General features: G+C 46.4%; 1 protein-coding gene across 1 annotated transcript in view; it reads right to left on the reverse strand.

Moving 5' to 3' along the window:
* LOC119395655 (chloride intracellular channel exc-4-like) overlaps nt 1-7,461 on the reverse strand; it is a 44,256-nt gene extending 36,795 nt beyond the window's left edge. Inside the window, exon 1 of the mRNA XM_037662645.2 lies at nt 7,222-7,461. Coding sequence (XP_037518573.1) covers nt 7,222-7,296 — 75 coding nt within the window. The 5' untranslated portion in view covers nt 7,297-7,461. The remainder of the gene's footprint in view (nt 1-7,221) is intronic.
* Between the last annotated feature and the right edge of the window lie 11,340 nt (nt 7,462-18,801).

Genomic DNA, 18,801 nt, shown 5'->3' on the forward strand with positions numbered 1-18,801 from the left:
GATGATGATGATGTGTTAGCTACGTAGGAGTGTGCTTGCCGGGACCGGAGAACACATCGAAATTAGATTTTTCAAATTACCGGGGGTCAAAAGAATGATCTTTTACTGTACTACGCTATTTCCCATAAAAAAGACAACGACTGATAGTCGGTGCTTTGTTCTGTTAGTTCTTTCACTGTTCCCTCAGCCGTGCTCGGTTACAATGAAGCTAGGACAGCATTTACAAGTGGTCAAACTAAATTTCTTTGCCGTTGCCTTTCGGTCATTTAAACAGAAAATTAAATCTTTATTATATTGAAATGAGGGTTTAGTGACTCATTTTACTGCAGTGTGCCTTCCTTCAATTTTTTTGTGAAAGTACACTCTATTCACAAGTTATGGGACTCTACTGCACTGTTTCGTGCCAATGATTCACTAGTTCGCCTCAGGTGTGACCACGCATTTGTTGATAATCAGCTCTACAACTGGGATGTTGTCTCGAACTCACTTGTGAAGACTTGTGCTGATATCTCGGATGAGCATTCACAGCGCTCTCAAAGAAGTGATGCTTGACTTAACCATAGCATACATGATAAGCTTTGCACGTTAAATCTTAATGCAAGAAGCCTCACTAACAAATACTCAGCTTCCTCGGTCGCATCACACTTCTCACATGTAACTGGTGTCACCTGACAGCTGGTTGCACACCGATATCTTTGTGAGATAACCCCCAGGATATAACATAAGAGCAGACAGTAAAGTGGCTAGAGGACAAGGCATTGCTCTGTTTTTACGTTCCGATCTGCAGTATGCTATACTACACGCTCCACCCGAAAGAGGCATATGGTGCATGTTTCTAAAGCTCCTTTAATTGTCGAATGTTTTATTCACCTCGTAGATCTACCTCAGGTGATTTAGCAGTCCTTCATAGATTTGCACAAAAGCGTGGCTTCTCCTCTACAAATATAATCTGTACGGGCGACTTCAAGGTATCTGACGTTTCGTGGGCTTAATTATCAGCAATTGGTCACGATGTCTCACTTTCCAGAGTGTTACTTGAGTTTTCACGAACCCTTAGATTGAAAAAAATTATACTTGATAATACTAGGGAATTTGCAACACTAGATTTGATCTTTCTCAATGCACCGCTCATCACAAATGGCTTCCGAGGTCCGGTGAGTAACGGAGCTCCCTAGTCACCCCCAATTAACAGGCCCATTTCCTTTGATGATAACACCAGGGAAGGTTGGCTAATGCAATCGCTTGCTTTTCTTGATATGTAGAATGCCTGAGCTCTTGTGTAGTTGTCATTACGCAAAAACAAGATTTTAGTGTTGACAAAAATTCGGCAGATCCCATGTACCGTGGGAATGTATGTAATGTGAAGCATGCGGCGGGAAGGTGACTGGCGTAATTTTTTACATTGACCGAGACGTTATGAAATGACACTAAAGGTAGGCATAAGCGGTACACACCATAGGTCAGCAAGAAAGTTGGAGCTCACTCAGACTCCCCAAAATTTTCCTCAACCGGACTCACTCGGACTCAGACTCGCTGAAGTTTTTCTCAACCGGACTCGTTGGACTCAAACTCGCGAACGTTTTACACAGCCAGATTCACAGCTTGACTTGAGTCTGCCTGAGTGAGTCGACTCATGAGTCCGTGAGTGTAAAACCTTTTTTTTAGATCTTGGTGTCAATGCTATTTAATGCCAATATCTCACATAATCGGTGCTCTACGATATGCTTTCTGATCTTGTACCTTCAAATATGAGCTATCATTAATCCAGTAGACATTTTTATGAAATACCCGATTCACACGAGATATTTTTACAGCGAATGCTGTTATGAGATCATTTCAGTGGCCGTTTTTGGTGCCGTAGTTGTCCGCCGCCGCCGGTGTCCGTAACCACTATCGCTCGAAATAAGAAAAAAAAAAACGAAGAAAAAAATTCCAGGATGGAACGAGGTTCGAACCTGGGCCCTCTGCGTGGGAGCCCAGTATTCAACCTCTGAGCCATGCCGGTGCTTGAAACTGCTGTGCAAAAAAGGTCCTATACAGGCTTCATGCCGGGAAGGAACCACATTAACAAATGCAATATAGCGTGGTAGAAGATTAAAATAAACACCAAGCATCGCACAATGCGAACTCTGTAATCAGGTGTCACACAATGCGAATTGCGCAACGAGAAGGTTGTTGAATGCTTCCAAGCCATTACAAAGGGCTCCGCCATAATTCTTCATCGTCATCAGGCACAGCATCAACAAAGTGCGCATAATGCCTTACATGCGTTTAGCAGGTACCACGGCTCTCCGTAGAATGACGAAAAATGGCATAGTGCCTGCTTCCCTACTTTTCAAAAATTACAATGATTTATAGCATAGTGGGTTCCTCGCAAGTGCACTTGTATTGGTTGCCAAGGAAGCCCATAAGCGCATGATCCATTTCCTCGGGGTCTCAATAAAGTTCTTTGCACCCCCCCTCACTCCCACGTCAACGTATGTTATACAGCATGGCGGGAGAGGGAAAAAGCAACCGGGCGTCACCCAATGCAAGTTGCATAATTGGTGGGCCGTTTAAAGCTTCCAACCCACTACAAAGGGCTGAGCCATAATTCTTCATCGTAATCAGTCGTCGCATCAACAAAGTGCACATAATGCCTTACAGACGTGTAGCTGGTGCCTCACTTCCCCGCAGAATGACGAATAATGGCTTAGTAGGTGCTTCCCAACTTCACCAAAATTGTGATTTATGGCGTAGTGGGTACCTTGCTAGTGTACTTGTATTAGTAGCCCCAAGAGAGCTTACAACTACTCCAGAAATGCCGCTCTTCCAGCCTTCGCTGTGACTGTGCTGCGGTTTCAGCCCAGGCCTGGTATTTTTTATTAAGAACTTTCAGTGAAAGAGTTTGCGGGGAAGGTCATGGCACCCCTCCCAATTCGAGTCTCTGACCAATAAATATTGAGGTGGCGCATGAACGTGAGTGCATTGAGATATGTTGTAACACATTTGAGTACAAACGTAAGCCAATATAAAGCTGATAGTAATGCTGAAGATGAGATGACAGGACCATATGTCGGCAATAAAAGGTGGAGCTCACTCAGGCTCACTCAAGAAAGATATATTGTGCTGAGGGCTCACTCAGACTCAGACTCGCCAATATTTTCCTCAACCTGACTGACTCGGAGTCAGACTCACCAAAATATTCCTCACCCAGACTCACACGCCGATCTGAGTCTGAGCGAGTCGACTCATGAGTGAGTTTGGCGACCTATGGTACACACACGCAGATATGTTGAAGAGTCGCACGTGTTATATAATGAGTTGTTTACAGTTGCGTAATGACACCCACAGCAACATAGGTATTACCAACACCAGCCGCAGTAAGCCGATATGTCGTGCCTATACTTGTCCGTTATGATGGAGAATGCATTCACGCTTCTCGAACCCGTGTGCATGTGTGGAAGGGGTTCTTCACAGTTCTAACATAGATGGCAGCAAGCGCAATGTCTGTTATTATGACTGATGTGAGCAACACAGACCTCGCCCATTCCGCTGCTTGTCTGCGTGTCTTCTGTGTGTGGCAGCCAGCGAAGTGGGATGCGGCCTACGTTGAAGTTGCGCATTACCGTGTTATTACATGTGCCCATGCCTCCGCACCCACAATGAAGCCACTTGCTGTGGACGACACAGTGTGCTTATCGCTCCAGGTTTCAGAAAGTGCTAACACGGCAGTTTCTGTGAGCAGAGCGTCTCTTTCGCGGTCGTGCACAGACATTAACCTGACATGACACCTGTGTTGTAGGAGTATATACGTAGTGTTTACTGCTTTGTTATAAAGTTAAGGATAGCCAGCACCACAACCACAATTGACGTTGCACCGACATTACGCCTGCATAAGGTGTTTTTCCAAAGCAGTTTCTAGACCTGGCGTGGCTCTGTGGTAGAATACCTGATTGACACACGGAGTGCTTATGTTCGATTCCTGCTGAGATCCTAATGTTTATTCTTTGCATTCGTCGGGTCAACGCCGCTGAGGTCGGTGTATCTTAACGTTCCCGCATTTTAGTTACAGACTGACAGACAGACACAGACTGACAGACAGAAATGGCCAAAGTGCCTGAGGTTCGTTAAGAAATGCTTCACATTTAAAGAAAACGGCACACACCGACACTCAAAACAGTGCTTGGCCAAAAGTTTGTTGATTTCTTTTCTAATGAATTATTGTCCTCCAAAAGCCTGACCTGAACACATTGGACTGTTTGCCCTATATATGTACGGCCGCAGGACAAAGGTATCTGGTACACAACAGCAATTTTACACAGGACAAACTTTGTCACATGTCTTATTCGGCAGCCTGTACTACTTTCCGATGCCTCTATCTTCCTTTGAACTGCGGCTCCCACCTTGGCCACATTATTAGGAGCTGAAAACAGCACATTAACGCCATACCTGGCCCCTACTTTCCAAAACTTGTGGGAGAGAGAATGCACGTTAGTTATTACCGCTACCTTCCTGTTACGATCATCTGTATTACTGCGCTGCTCTAGGTACCGTTTTGAAGGTTTCAATCTTCTCAGTATTCTACCCACACATTCTACAGGGACCGAGCCCTTGAAACCGGCTTTCCCACAAGTTTCGGAAAGCTTTTGTCCTGCTGTATACACTAGACGGCCTGTGAATGATCACGACGATGAGAACATAAATTTTGTTTGTTTGCAATCAAAGCCGAAGCGTCCCTGCTAAGCAGGCAAGAGCAGGCCAAGCCTGCCAGCCCCTTCGCAGGCCAGCCAGTCACAATGTCTTTCGACCACTGTAATTCATTACAGGGGGGATTGAAGGAGGTACATCCCAAGACCAAGTGATTTAGGTCAGCACGAGAACCGAATCAAGGGCAATAGGAGTGTCTGTCTGGGTAGACAGTGTGCAGATCTGCAGGGTTAGGATATGATTTTGCCTGTAAGAGTCTTGGACCTCTGCATGATGATGAGTAGGGCAGGGGCCACTTTTGTCTAGATAAATGGAAGTGCTTGCAGATGTTGTATACTAAAATTTTCATGTGTTTTCCTGCATCAAATGAAACACCAAGACCTCAAGAGCCTAGAATATCTGAGGCTGAGTGCAAGTGCACCAGGAAAAATTCATTAGAGCGTGCTGTTAAAGGCTAGTTTCGGTTCCTACTACACCCAGACGTGACACGACACAGTAGGAGCTTCTCGATCCATGGCCGCTCCACTCTGTTGGTGATGCACAAGCAGCCATCATGTATGCTTGGCACATGACGTCATCACAACTAGTCATACTGGTGCATGAAGTCACTGGAATCAATACTGAAACCTGACATCAAACTAGTGTTGATCTCAGTCGGTGCGCCATGTGAAAACTAATGTCAAAAGCTTTACACTTGCTCAAAGCTGTCTCTGTATACAGCACGTTTGTATGGTGGAGTACACTCGGCTTTGCAGATTGGTGTCGGTACCCCTTTCAGAGGGAGGAGGACCGCAGAATGGGTCATAGGACAGACAGGGATAGCCAACAAAACAGCGACCTGGACAGATACCCGATGGTCAGTCAGAGCAACCAGGAAAAGCAGCCAAGGATGGCAGAAGGTGAAGTGAGGTGATGAAATTAAGAAAATGTGCAGGCATTGAATGTAATGGACAGGGTGGGTTGGAGACCACGATGTCCACTGCAGGCTGAAAATTATGAGTATTCATTACTCATCGATTTCAGTGAGTGTGTGTGACGTGTGTGTATTAATCTCAGGTCTCGAAAACAAAAGAAAAAAAGAGGAGGGGTGTGAAAGTACGCCGCTTCGCCGTAGATTTTGAATTCTGCATCTTGGCACACGCCATGTTTTCAGCTACTGGGTGGAACTTTTCACCGATATCCACTATTTCCGTAAGCTAGATCACAATTCACCTAGCCAGGAAGATGTAACATGCGGCACACTGTTCAGTATCACTCCTAGCAAATACCCCTTAATATAACTACGACACATTTCACGTTTTTTTCGAATTGTCCGTGCATGGTGCCATTATCATAAAGAGACGGGCACAGGCACATTCCTGTGCGTGCGATTGCCCCGCAGTTCAACAGCCGGAAACAATGCCATCAACGATAGCCGTGGAATAGGAGAATGGCGCATTCCAACGCTCGATCAGCAGCACATGTTGAAGACGAGACTAGCAGAGGGGAACGGACATGCAAGCAGGCACAGAGGCGTGTGTGCGTTGGCTCAGCACACGGAAGGCCCATCGAACGATGACAGGCTCGCACAAGGCAGTCTAATCAAATTTGGGACTGCCGACCACGCATCTGGAGGGAAACCCAGCCAGCTTCGACCCGCTTCGTTGCATCACATCGGCCGACAACAAACCGCGAGCGAAGAAGCGAGAGTCCCGAAACGGGGTAAAATGCGGCTCGACGCTCGAGGAAAAAATGCCGCCCACAAAACGGGCCAGACGGTCGGGCAGCAAACAGTTTCTATCTGCGAGGAGCCACACAGCGACGAACGGAAAAGCGCTGGACGACGAAAAACAGATATTGCTCAAGGACATTGGCGGCAGCAGAGAAGAGAGGGAAACCAGCCAGTCTGCGTCCCGAGTTCCGGCTGACTGAAATAGAAAGTATGCCATGACATACAAACGCAAAATCGCTCACGGCACGGATTAAACTGCCGGGTGGCTGCCCGGTTTCAGACTAGCCACGCGAATGCCCCGACCAAAACTTTCGGCAACACTTCTCGCGTCAGCTTTTCCTTTCGCTGCCAGCCAACACGGGGGCGTCGCGAAACAGGTGTTTCGCCGGGACGCAGGAAATGCGCCGCGCTCCGGGTGGGGGAATAAAAATGCAAACAAAAGGCGCTATCGCGAATGACACGCGGGCAACGAGAATTAATGGAGCGATAAGACGAAACAACCTCCGAATTCTCGAAGCGCCAAGGGTAACACCCAGTATGCGCGACGTCGACAGAAAGGTAGGCGAGCCAAAATACAGCAGTGCCTTGGCGAGAGACACACTTTCGATTACGCACGGCCAGACAGCCGACTTGGCTGACGAAAAGCCAGCCGTGGGCACGCCTCCCACACCCCGTGCACGCGAAAGCCGCGGCTAAAAATGTTCGAATTGGGCCGCCGTATGGCCACCCCATAAACGGCGGTACACGGAGCAGGCGCGCCGCGGCCGTCGCTAAGCCTAACGGACGGTTCGCCCTCGGGACGGCGGATGCGGGCGTGTTACCTTGATGATGAGCTCGATCTCCGGTATGTCCTGGATTTCGTTGCACTCGTCGTGATTGTTGTGGTCGTCCGACATCTTGAAGGCACGTCCAGGCGACGATCGGCGTTATCCCAAAGGTGGAAGCAAGAAAAAAGGGAGTAGCACCACAAGTAAGCACCGCAGAGACGCAAAATCCGCCGCCGCACACACTCCGCCGTCCGTCAGGCGCGGTAGACAGACGCACACACGCATACGCGAGAGGAAAACGAAGGCGCAGCCGACGCCGGACGGTAGAGTGCGCATGCGCGGGTTGTTACTTCCAGACATTGCCGTTAGGGTACACTACGGCGCGACGAGTCTTCCGACAAGCTCCGTCATTTTGTGTGAGACGCTCGTTCGCCTCTCATTTCCCGCGGTTAGGGTGGCTAGAATGGGGAGGTGTGATGACCGCGGCGGCGGCCTCTTGCCTAGCGAGGCCCCACTGCGCGTTCTCGCCGCTGGGGGGAAATTTGGCGCGTCAGTCTGGGGCGCCGTTGGCATGTGCCGACTGTGAGCATGTGTTGCTCGTGTCTCGGAGCAGCACAAGTTAGCTGTCGCTGTTCGTGAAGTACGGCCTGTTTTTCTATCGCTTCCCAATTTGTTGAAGGAGATGGTGTCAGCGGATGTCGTCGAATTTTGAACCGCTCTGATATATGGCGTGAACGGGAAAAAAAAAACAAAAACGCAGAGGTGGTGCTTTGTGCCAGGTTGCGACGGCGTCTACGAGACCTGCGGTGAAAAACTCTCTCTCTTTCGTGCATCTGCCCGTAAGGATGAATTTGAGAAGTGGGCACGTGCCATACCAAGGGCCGACAAGCCACTGCAAGAGAATTCTGCAGTTTGCGAAAGGCATTTTGACCCAAGGTGCGTATGGAATTCGTACATGTTTAAGCATATAGAAAAGTTGAGGTTTCTACAAGTTAACCCATTGGCGTGTTTAACGGCCCGGTGTGACGCACGGGTCATGAGGAGCAGAACTGCAGTGAAAAGAGCCAGACTAATTCAGATGATCGGTTGTTCTTGATCTCACATTGGCATCTTGCTCCACGTGGACGCATTTTGCGTTCCGCCTCCATCGACCCGCGGCTCGATGTGTGTCGCCTAACGTTGCAGCACTTGCACATACTGTTTCGTTGCTTGGAAATCCGAAATGTCTTCATTACAGAGGCTGCGCTCACATTTTATTATGTTTCTGCAGGTTCATCATGAGAAACTACGTGCACGTTGTGAATGGAAAGGAGGTCCACATACCACGCGATGTGCCTGCCCTTAAGGAGAGTGCTATCCCAACAATTTTCCCGAACCTTCCAAAGTACATGACGAGAACTCTGCCAAAAGAGAGGAAGAGGAGAATGGGACAGTGCTCTTCCGTGCCTGCAAAGAAGAGCCGCGAAGACATTTGACTATTCAGCACGCGAATCGGTTCAGCTCACTCCTCATTACGAACTGAACATAGTCAACGATGAAGTACCTCGGAAACGCTTCATTTTTGGTCTTCCACTACTATCGGGGTATTGGTCACGTGAGACGTTCCAAACAAAAAACATAGCGAGTTACCAAACAGCTGAACATCATAAAAGCAAAGTACCTCCTGTTACCTTCAACAAGATAGCTGTGTTTGAAATTGAAGAGCGAAAGTCACCCTCCTGCACCATTTTCCTGGCTGGTCACCTTCACTGTCGCGCACCGTTGAGTCCGAAGAAGAGGCCCAAGAGCTTCTTGTGTATGCACAAAGACTCTCTGTGTGTTGTGGAGTTGGAAAGACCAGCGAGTTTAAGCGATTAGATATGTGTCTGACTGCACAACATTGTCAGCAAATGGCCTGTTCTACGCTGTGTGTGATGGATCTGTGTCACGAGGTATGTTGTGTTTTGGTACGTACCTCTTGGGCATCACAACTGTGCAAGATTATTTCATATACTTCACATGTCGCCCATTTTGGCGTTTCTCCCAGGTATGCCGGCCCATATGCCTCAGCGGCGTTTGAAGTGCAGAAAAGTGAGGCGCCCTGTGTTATGTAATGTTTTAATGTACTGTTTCCAATAAACTTGCATCAAGCCACCAGTCTTGTAGTCTTGTACTTTATCGCATTCTTCTACCGCACTGCATAAAAACTGCATTGACTTCCGCTCTTTAAAGTACTATTACAATAGAAAATGTATAACAAATCTGCGAGTGAAACACGCAGGATTGTTCCCACCTGCTAGTCTGCGGGAGGGATTCCTCTAAAATACTTTTCGCGTGACAAGCGCGCCCACCTCGCAAGAAGTGGCCGCGAAACCCGCACTCTGTATCGGCTGCGTCGTCGGCGCTTGTAGATTACTCGTGAAATTATAGCGCTGAACCATTTCATAAAGTGTCTCGACGTCAACATCATTGAAAACACTACAGCGGTAAAACTGAGCGCGGTCGAATCATTTGCCCGCCCAGAGGCAAGCAGACAACGCGAGAAAAGCACAGCGCCCCCGCCGGCAGCGCCACCGCGCGGCAGGAACGCGCTTTGAGGCCAGCCTCCGGAGGCCGGACATCACACCTCCCCATTCTAGCCACCCTACCGCGGTCTCGTGTTTACGTGGCGCAGTGCAGCTGATGACAGAACGTTATCTCTATCTATCATGTTCCTTTACGTTTCTCAAGGTCTGTTTTTAAAACACATTGCCCCGGTTTGCACACATTTTAGCGACTCTGAGGCAACACTGGCGGAATGGAGAGAGCGAGGTTTCCTCGATGCACGCGGGAAACGCGCGCGCTTTCAAAGCACTTGTGAGAGCGCCGAAGGCACACGACCCCGTTCACGGGCACGACAGCAATAAGTATTAGTGCTAGATAGAGTTAAATGAAGCAAAGAAGTAAGTAGCTTCAGCAAACGGACTTCGGCTGATCTTGGGCTCATAGGCGATCGACTATGTCGATGGTAGCAATTTTAATATCGCGTTAAAGAACTCGTCTCGCAGTAATTCTGGTGTCGCCGTCGTTGGTTGTGAGCGAAAAATCTGGAATGTCCGGGAGCGAACATTGTGGATAGGTGCAAATAAAATAAATAATAAAGTATTCTGTTTGAGTGGGAATCGAACCCACGACTTCTGTTTGTCAAGCAGATGTACCACAGAGCCACGCCCGTTTTTTTTTTTTTTTTCCTCTACTGCCATCTTGACTGCAGGTCAAGATATTCTAGTACTTTCACATCATAACCGCTTCATGTGCGTTAATGCAGCAAACAAATATGTCACATCTTCATCACAATCGGTCGTCTTACACGCATCACGCGCTTTGACAACAATTTCCAGGAAACACTCATGTACAGATGGAAGCTTGCGATGAAAACTTCGTAAACAGCGGGTTGCTGCAGCTGACGTTTCAACAACCGGACTTGTCTTCTTCAAGGTTGCAACAAGATTTTATCGCCGCTGCACCAAGGTACATAACGCATTTCATCATTCGCTGCGGCACATACAACAATGGCGACGTCAATAGTTAAAACAAAGAAATATTTGCTCGACTCTGGTTTCTGTTTTTTATAAAACCATTTTTCACTGCTGTATTCTTAGGAGCTGCATTACATGACACTTGCAAGTGCAGCTGATTTTGCATTTACTATGTTATATTCTTAGTTATGTGTTTGTGTTTTCTAATGTCAGGCTGTAAAAGGGAGCCGAGGCTCTCGTTAGGCATTCCAGCCTTTAGCCCCGGCTTCCTCCTTTGTATGAAAGGAAAATAAACTTCACTTCACTTCACTTCACTGGGGAGGCCCTTAAGACTATGGTAAACGATTTGCAGAACAACAGACCAGACGGAAAACTCACCCTTATAACAATTCTGCCTAGGATCGCAAAGAAACACCGATCACTCATTTCACAATCACGCACAGTCCTAGCTCATGCACGAGGATCACGCAATGTTAACGAATTTCTTCTGGACATTGAACACGGCCACAAAAACGTTGATGTCATCCACCACGCAGAAGTTCACCAGGGCCCTGACGTTCTGCCCGCTCGGGGCGGACTACACCCTAATTTTTCAGGCGTAATTTCTAGGAACATCAAGTACAGAATCAGGAATGAATTTGAACAGACGAAGCCAATGACACAATCTAACGAACCGTCCCACGAAAAAGAATAATCCGCTCCACATGCTACAAGCACTAGCTGCAACACACGGCGCACCGTGGCTAAGACACAAGAAGCATCCACTCAGACGGTAGACGTGATAGTAACACCACTAACAGAACCCACACCACAAATAGAGGTGACAAATACACGTTCTTCCCTTACAGAGACACCTGCGAACGCTAGCAAACAAATAGATACACAAGCACACATCGGGTCAGACCTCACCACTAAACAGAGTAGTAAGAAAACGCCACTTGAAAACGTTGTGCCCCGGAGGTCTGCCCGACTCAACACAAATTACTAACAAATACCAAGGACAGTACAGGCAACCGTGAATCTCGTTCTTTTCTCCAATTCCGTAAAGTCGCCGTAAAACAAACTACAGAATGCATTTGAAGAAATACTCTAGCTACAACAAAGAAAAGAAAGTTAGATGTGCTCTGGGTGCCCTATCGTCTAACTTATAGCGAAATGAAACAGTATTCTAAATGCGAAGCATTTCTAGGCGAATCAGCTAAAGGCACTTTGAGCGTTTCTATACGCAACTATCTATTTATCTATAGCCGCTACGTCTGGGTGCTCTCGTGATCGCACCCTTAATAATAATATCTGCGGTTTAACGTCCCAAAACCACGATATGATTATGAGAGACGTCGTGGTTGAGGGCTCCGGAAATTTCGACCCCATGGGGTTCTTTAACGTGCACCTAAATCTAAGTATACGGGCCTCAAACATTTTCGCCTCCATCGAAAATGCAGCCGCCGCGGCCGGGATTCGATCCAGCGACCTTCGGGTCACCAGTCGAGTGCCATACCACTAGACCACCGTGGCGGGGGCGTGTGATCGCATCCTTAGCTTGGTGTAGACCAAAACTGGCATGGGAGGGTAAGAGGGTTTGACGAATTTGACTGTCTGATCATAACATGAATAACGTGAAAATACTGTCGCGTACGTCGTCAAACCCTTTCCACCAGACACGTGTGGCACATACCAGTATGCCACGGGCCACTATAAGCGGGTATGAGCCACTGGTGATTCACAGTTTATATCTTCCCAGGAACTGCGAGAGCACACATTGGTAATTTAAATGAGAGAGCGTAAAAAAAAAAAATACGCGACCGGCGGGGACGCCAGCCAGCCCGAACACGCAGTTTGGCGCGAAGCACCGAAGCAGAAGAAACGCCCGCACTCAACGAGTACTCTCCACACACTCTTTTATATTCACGTCGCCTGGGTAAAGCAGGAATGCCAGAGCGGCGCCCCATGGCACTCGTACAGTGCAATACTGAACTGAAACCGAAACACAACAATGAGCTCGCGCAGAGGGCACGGAGGAAGCCAAGTTTCGGCGCAGTCGCATTTTCAGCGCAGCTTAAGAAACTATGGTCTCTAGAATTACGTATCTATGTATTTTCTATTAAAGGAACACACCACCTAATACTTACCTAGTGATGTTGCGCCTCAGATATGCGTAATGTTTGCTTTTTGATCAACCATGTACACAAGTATGAACCTAGTGAGCCGTTCACGATGGCTGGCCCTTGTGCAAGTGGTTGAACTTTGGCGGAGTGGTTGAATCGAGGGACGTGCCGACAAACAGAAAGACAGAAAGACAGACCAAAATTTCTGCGTTTTAAGTTCCCCAAGAAAGACTATCGTGCTATCGTCTTTAAAAAAAAACATCGACGCGGCGGAGGGGCAAGGCCTTTCTGTCCCGACGTGGGAGCGGCCCGCTGCGCGCTAATCGCGCGTACCGAAGGACTAAAATAAAGTTGTTCATCCATCCATCCATCGGCAACGTCGACCCGCTGAATGCAAAGTATAAAAACCAGGATCCCACCAGGAATCGAACCCAATCATCCTGCGCGGCAGTCAGGCATTCTCCCACAGAGCCACGCCATGTCTTGGAACTGCTTTGGAAAAAGACCCTATGCAGGCATAATGTCAATGCAGCGTCAATCGTGGTTGCAGAGCCGGCTATCTAATTTTATACCAAAGACAAAGCAATACATTACATATATATGCACTCCTCTGATACAGGCGTCATGCCGCGTTTACGTCAATTGTATTTCCAGTGTTGGCTCCGTTTTCATAGAAGTATAATAAACATTACACTTCTTGCGAACAAACAAACACTTACCAAAGTTGCAACCAAAGTTGCAACGAAAGTTGTCTGTTAGTGCTCATTAATATTGTGTATAACAAAGAAAAAACGAGCCCTTAAAATTAACACTTCTTTCCTTCAACGAAAAAAAAAAAAAAGGAATTTATGACGTTTCGAGACCACTGCGGGTCTCTTGTTCACATAGGTACGTGAACAAGAGACCCGCAGTGGTCTCGAAACGTCATAAATTCCCTTTTTTCCGTCGCAACTTTGGTGAGTGTTTGTTTATTCGCAAGAAATATGTATGCCCCTCGCCCGACGGTGTTCCGTCGAACCCTGGACTAAACATTACATTTGTATTCCTACGATTCAGCAAGCTATGTTAAAGCGCTGCTCGACCCCGGAGCGCTAACGGATACGCTAACGAATGTTACGTATGATATTCACGTCATGGTCGTCATCGCACCGTAAAGTGCACTTCGTTTCGATAATACTCACGTCTGTACTCAAAAGGGAGTGCTGACGTTACGTCAGACCACAAGTTACCCTTTAAGGTGCCTTTTTTCAAAAAATGCATTTAAAAAAAAACTAGAAATTGAATTTTTTGGGTTTAACACTTTCAAGCTCCCTGACTATTCAAGAATATTTACGAAAACGAATTATGTAGTTATTTTGAGCCGTTCGAAAGTTATGACCATTTTTTGCAGAAGGGTTGCTGATCGGGCGAGTTGGTCATCCATGAACGTAGCGTCTATTAGCGCGGCACATAAAAGAAAGGGACAGGACACAGACGTAGAGATAGGTAGGCGCTAAACTTCCAACTGTTTATTTCATGCCAATCACACCCATTTTATACATCCGCGAGAAAGCACAACTCATCTTGCACGTGTTCGTAAACCGAGGAACGTCATCTCCTTTTCCGAGAAGGAAATCGATGACGAGCTTACACACAAGTGTCCTAATTCTTTTATAGCTTAATTGGGCTTCTTTTATCTCCCGTGTGAGCCGATCCCTAGACCTACCGATAACAATGCAGCTATACAGATCAGGGGAGCACCCACAGCCTTTGCAGTGTGCCGCCAGGAACCCTCCCGCCGTAAGCTTATTTCTCGCGTTATAGCAATGCTCGCGCAATCTGTCATTCAGACACCGTTTTGTCTGCCCAATATAGTACATCCCGCAGGATAAAGAAAACTTGTAGATGACACAGGATACACAATCAACGAATCTAACGTGGTCTTTCTTATCACAAGCTGGGGGAGCAACATTTCTTGGACAAGTTAGCTTGCAAAGCTCCCCTAGTTTTTTGGGCGCTGAAAAAACGACGCGTACGTTAGCCCTCTGGGCCACTTTTTTTAAGTTGTGAGAAACTGTGTGCATGTAAGGAATCACACCTACTTTGCAGCCTGAGTACTCGGAAACTTCACACCTGTTTTCTTTGCGAGACTCCTTGAGAATGCGTTCGGCTACGGAAACCTGTAGCAGAATTGGGTAGCCCGCGTCATTTAGACGCTTGCTTTGGGTGTCGAAACTGGACGCCATCTTGTGGTGACACTATTTGGTCAGGGCATTTTTAAAACACAAGTTCGCGATGCCCCTCTTAATGAGTTTTGAATGCGCGGAAGCGAAGGAAAGAAGAGGCTTATTTGCTCGCGGCTCATACCACCAGCACGTGTGGTTTTCTGAGAAAAATAACCTGAGGTCCAAAAACCGAATAGAGCCCCCTTGCGGAAGTTCGCAAGTGACCTCCAGGGGCCCGTGAATGATCCGTTCTTGATTAGGAACTCTGATCAAGTGGTTGGGTTCTTGAAGGACCATCCTCGTACAGGCTACCAAGCGTTTTCGGTAGACATAAAAGATTTGTATTATTCAATCGCTCTCAGTGCCCTAGGCCTCCCACGTGGGGACGTCGAGGCAATATTTTATGCCTAACGTTTCGGCCGTGGCACGGCCGAAACGTTAGGCATAAAATATTGCGGGAGGCCTAGGCCAACGAACCTAAATTGCTGGTTCATAATAAAGTTTATTCCTCCTCCTCCTCTCAGTGCCCTGTTGTCTTCCATTGAACATGCCATCGATGAATATGGCGCCACGCGCTTCCAAAACGAAGCTTCATTGTCAATGAGTCATTGTTTAGAACTTTTATCGTTTTACTTATCGTCCACCTTTATTTGTTGGAACAACGCACTGTACTTGCAAAAAAAGGCCGTGTGTATCGGTTCGTGTATAGCACCCATTCTTAGTGATTTGTTTTTATCTGGTCTTAGCATTACCTTGTCTAAAACGCTACAAAACACCAAAGTGTGCAAAGTTTTTCGCTTTGTCGACGACTTCCTGTTTTTAATTGACTGCACTTCTGGTGACGTAGAAGCGAGGGTTGATGAGGTGTTGCCCGCGATTAAGGAATGCCTTGCGCCCCTGGAGTTCACTTGCGAACTTCCGCAAGGGGGCTCTATTCGGTTTTTGGACCTCAGGTTATTTTTCTCAGAAAACCACACGTGCTGGTGGTATGAGCCGCGAGCAAATAAGCCTCTTCTTTCCTTCGCTTCCGCGCATTCAAAACTCATTAAGAGGGGCATCGCGAACTTGTGTTTTAAAAATGCCCTGACCAAATAGTGTCACCACAAGATGGCGTCCAGTTTCGACACCCAAAGCAAGCGTCTAAATGACGCGGGCTACCCAATTCTGCTACAGGTTCCGTAGCCGAACGCATTCTCAAGGAGTCTCGCAAGGAAAACAGGCGTGAAGTTTCCGAGTACTCAGGCTGCAAAGTAGGTGTGATTCCTTACATGCACACAGTTTCTCACAACTTAAAAAAAGTGGCCCAGAGGGCTAACGTACGCGTCGTTTTTTCAGCGCCCAAAAAACTAGGGGAGCTTTGCAAGCTAACTTGTCCAAGAAATGTTGCTCCCCCAGCTTGTGATAAGAAAGACCACGTTAGATTCGTTGATTGTGTATCCTGTGTCATCTACAAGTTTTCTTTATCCTGCGGGATGTACTATATTGGGCAGACAAAACGGTGTCTGAATGACAGATTGCGCGAGCATTGCTATAACGCGAGAAATAAGCTTACGGCGGGAGGGTTCCTGGCGGCACACTGCAAAGGCTGTGGGTGCTCCCCTGATCTGTATAGCTGCATTGTTATCGGTAGGTCTAGGGATCGGCTCACACGGGAGATAAAAGAAGCCCAATTAAGCTATAAAAGAATTAGGACACTTGTGTGTAAGCTCGTCATCGATTTCCTTCTCGGAAAAGGAGATGACGTTCCTCGGTTTACGAACACGTGCAAGATGAGTTGTGCTTTCTCGCGGATGTATAAAATGGGTGTGATTGGCATGAAATAAACAGTTGGAAGTTTAGCGCCTACCTATCTCTACGTCTGTGTCCTGTCCCTTTCTTTTATGTGCCCCGCTAACTGATATACGATCGCTCTATGTCGTGGAAGGCTCACACTGAATACATCGCAGCAAAGGGCATTCGGGCGGTTGGATTGTTAAGGAAGATCAGCAACAGTCGGTTAGGTATGTGAAGAAAAACGCTTTTATCAATATATTGCATGTATGTTCGCCCAGTTCTTGAATTCGGGTGCATATTATATGCTGGGGCTCCTGCTTATAAGCTTCATCCTCTTGTAGTCCTCGAAAGACAAGCCTTGAGATTATGTTTAGGTCTTCCTAAATTTGTAGCAATCAAGGTCTTGTATCTGGAAGCTAGGCTCCCCTCATTAGCTACCCGTTTTAAGTTGTTAGCAGCTCAGTCATTTCTAAGGCTGTATGAATCCCCCGTAAGACGTTCAGCAACAGTTTTTATTGCCAGTCCTGAATTGTTTTTTGAAGTATATTGGCCGAGATTTCATACGCCTCAAAATCTGGTTATACAGAGCCTTCTTGACTTCTTAAACGTTCAAATTAAGGACATGCGTTTAATCAGTGATAGCAACATCTCTATTAAAATACAATTTGACGACATTTTTCCAAAAAATGCAAAACTAATATCGTCCCGCTTTTTAAACGCTATATTAAGTGATTATCTGGTACATATGCCAATAAAGACAGTCATAGCGACTGATGCTTCACAGAGTGAAGAAAAATGTGGAATTGGGATTTTCTCCCCTGCTCTTGATTGGTCATTTTCTCTTCGGCTTCCAGATTTGGTGCCCGTATTTGTAGCAGAATTTTTAGCGATCATTCTAGCTCTCCGTAAATTAACAGCATCAATAAAGTCTGCAGTAATTTTGACGGATTCTCGGTCAGTATGTTCCTCCCTAACTGCAAATGAGGAATCGAACGTTCTGAGGGTTTTCAAATCATTAGTCCCACCGCATATAAATTTGGTCAAGTTGGTTTGGGTTCCAGGACATAAAGGGCTAATTATGAATGAAATGGCAGACACGCTAGCAAAGACATCTTTCAATGGCCCGGTTATTCCGGTATTACCGGCATCAACATTCATTATAGGTGCGAGATTAAGGAGGAAACTGTTGTTAGATGAATTTTATGCACCGTCAATAACGAACACATTAGAATTGCAGCATTTGAATCATTATTGGATATGTCAAACAAGAGCAATTGAAGTCGCAATCACTAGACTACGCTGTCAGACTCCATACGTACATTTTTATTTACACAGAGCTGGTCTGGCAGCTTCCCCTAATTGTTCTTTTTGCGGAGTACATGAGTCAACAGAACATTATCTGATTCACTGTAACAGATACTCTTCCTTGCGCAAATTGACTTTAGGTACCGTCTTCTGACTCCTTAGATTGGAGTTAAGTGCACCAAATGTACTTTCATTCGGGGCTTTGTCCCTTGGATACAGTGACGGGAAGATTGCCGATGCCCTGCAGGAGTTTATTAAAGGTTCACAGAGATTTAGGCTATAGAATCAATCTTTCCTCTTGTTCTTCTACTTTTCAAAATTTCTTTATTCTTTTTTATTCAAATTCTCCGCTTCATTGTTTATATGATTTTCTATTTCTATTCTTACATTTTTTTTTTCATTTTACTTCTTTCCTCTTAAATAGAAAAAATCTACGCTTTACTTTAACAATTAGATTTTAAAAACTATCCGGTTCTTGGCCAATCCCCCAGCGTGGGTGTGTGCCAAAGTTATAGGATCTACTCTACTCTACTACACGCTACGACCATTTTTTGCAACCATTCCTAGACACATGTGAAAACGAAACTGAATCTTTTTCCGATTGCACAACACCTGCCATCTCGTAATAAATGTCTCTTCGTAGACATATTATGTAATGCTATGCTGTTTAGGTACGCTTTAAAGATTGTGAGACATAATATTTTCGATTAATTTTAAAATTTCCCCTACACGGTTACGACACTCTGTTGT

The sequence above is a fragment of the Rhipicephalus sanguineus genome, chromosome 6 (genome assembly GCF_013339695.2).
Source record: "Rhipicephalus sanguineus isolate Rsan-2018 chromosome 6, BIME_Rsan_1.4, whole genome shotgun sequence".
Classification (NCBI taxonomy): Eukaryota; Metazoa; Arthropoda; class Arachnida; order Ixodida; family Ixodidae; genus Rhipicephalus; species Rhipicephalus sanguineus.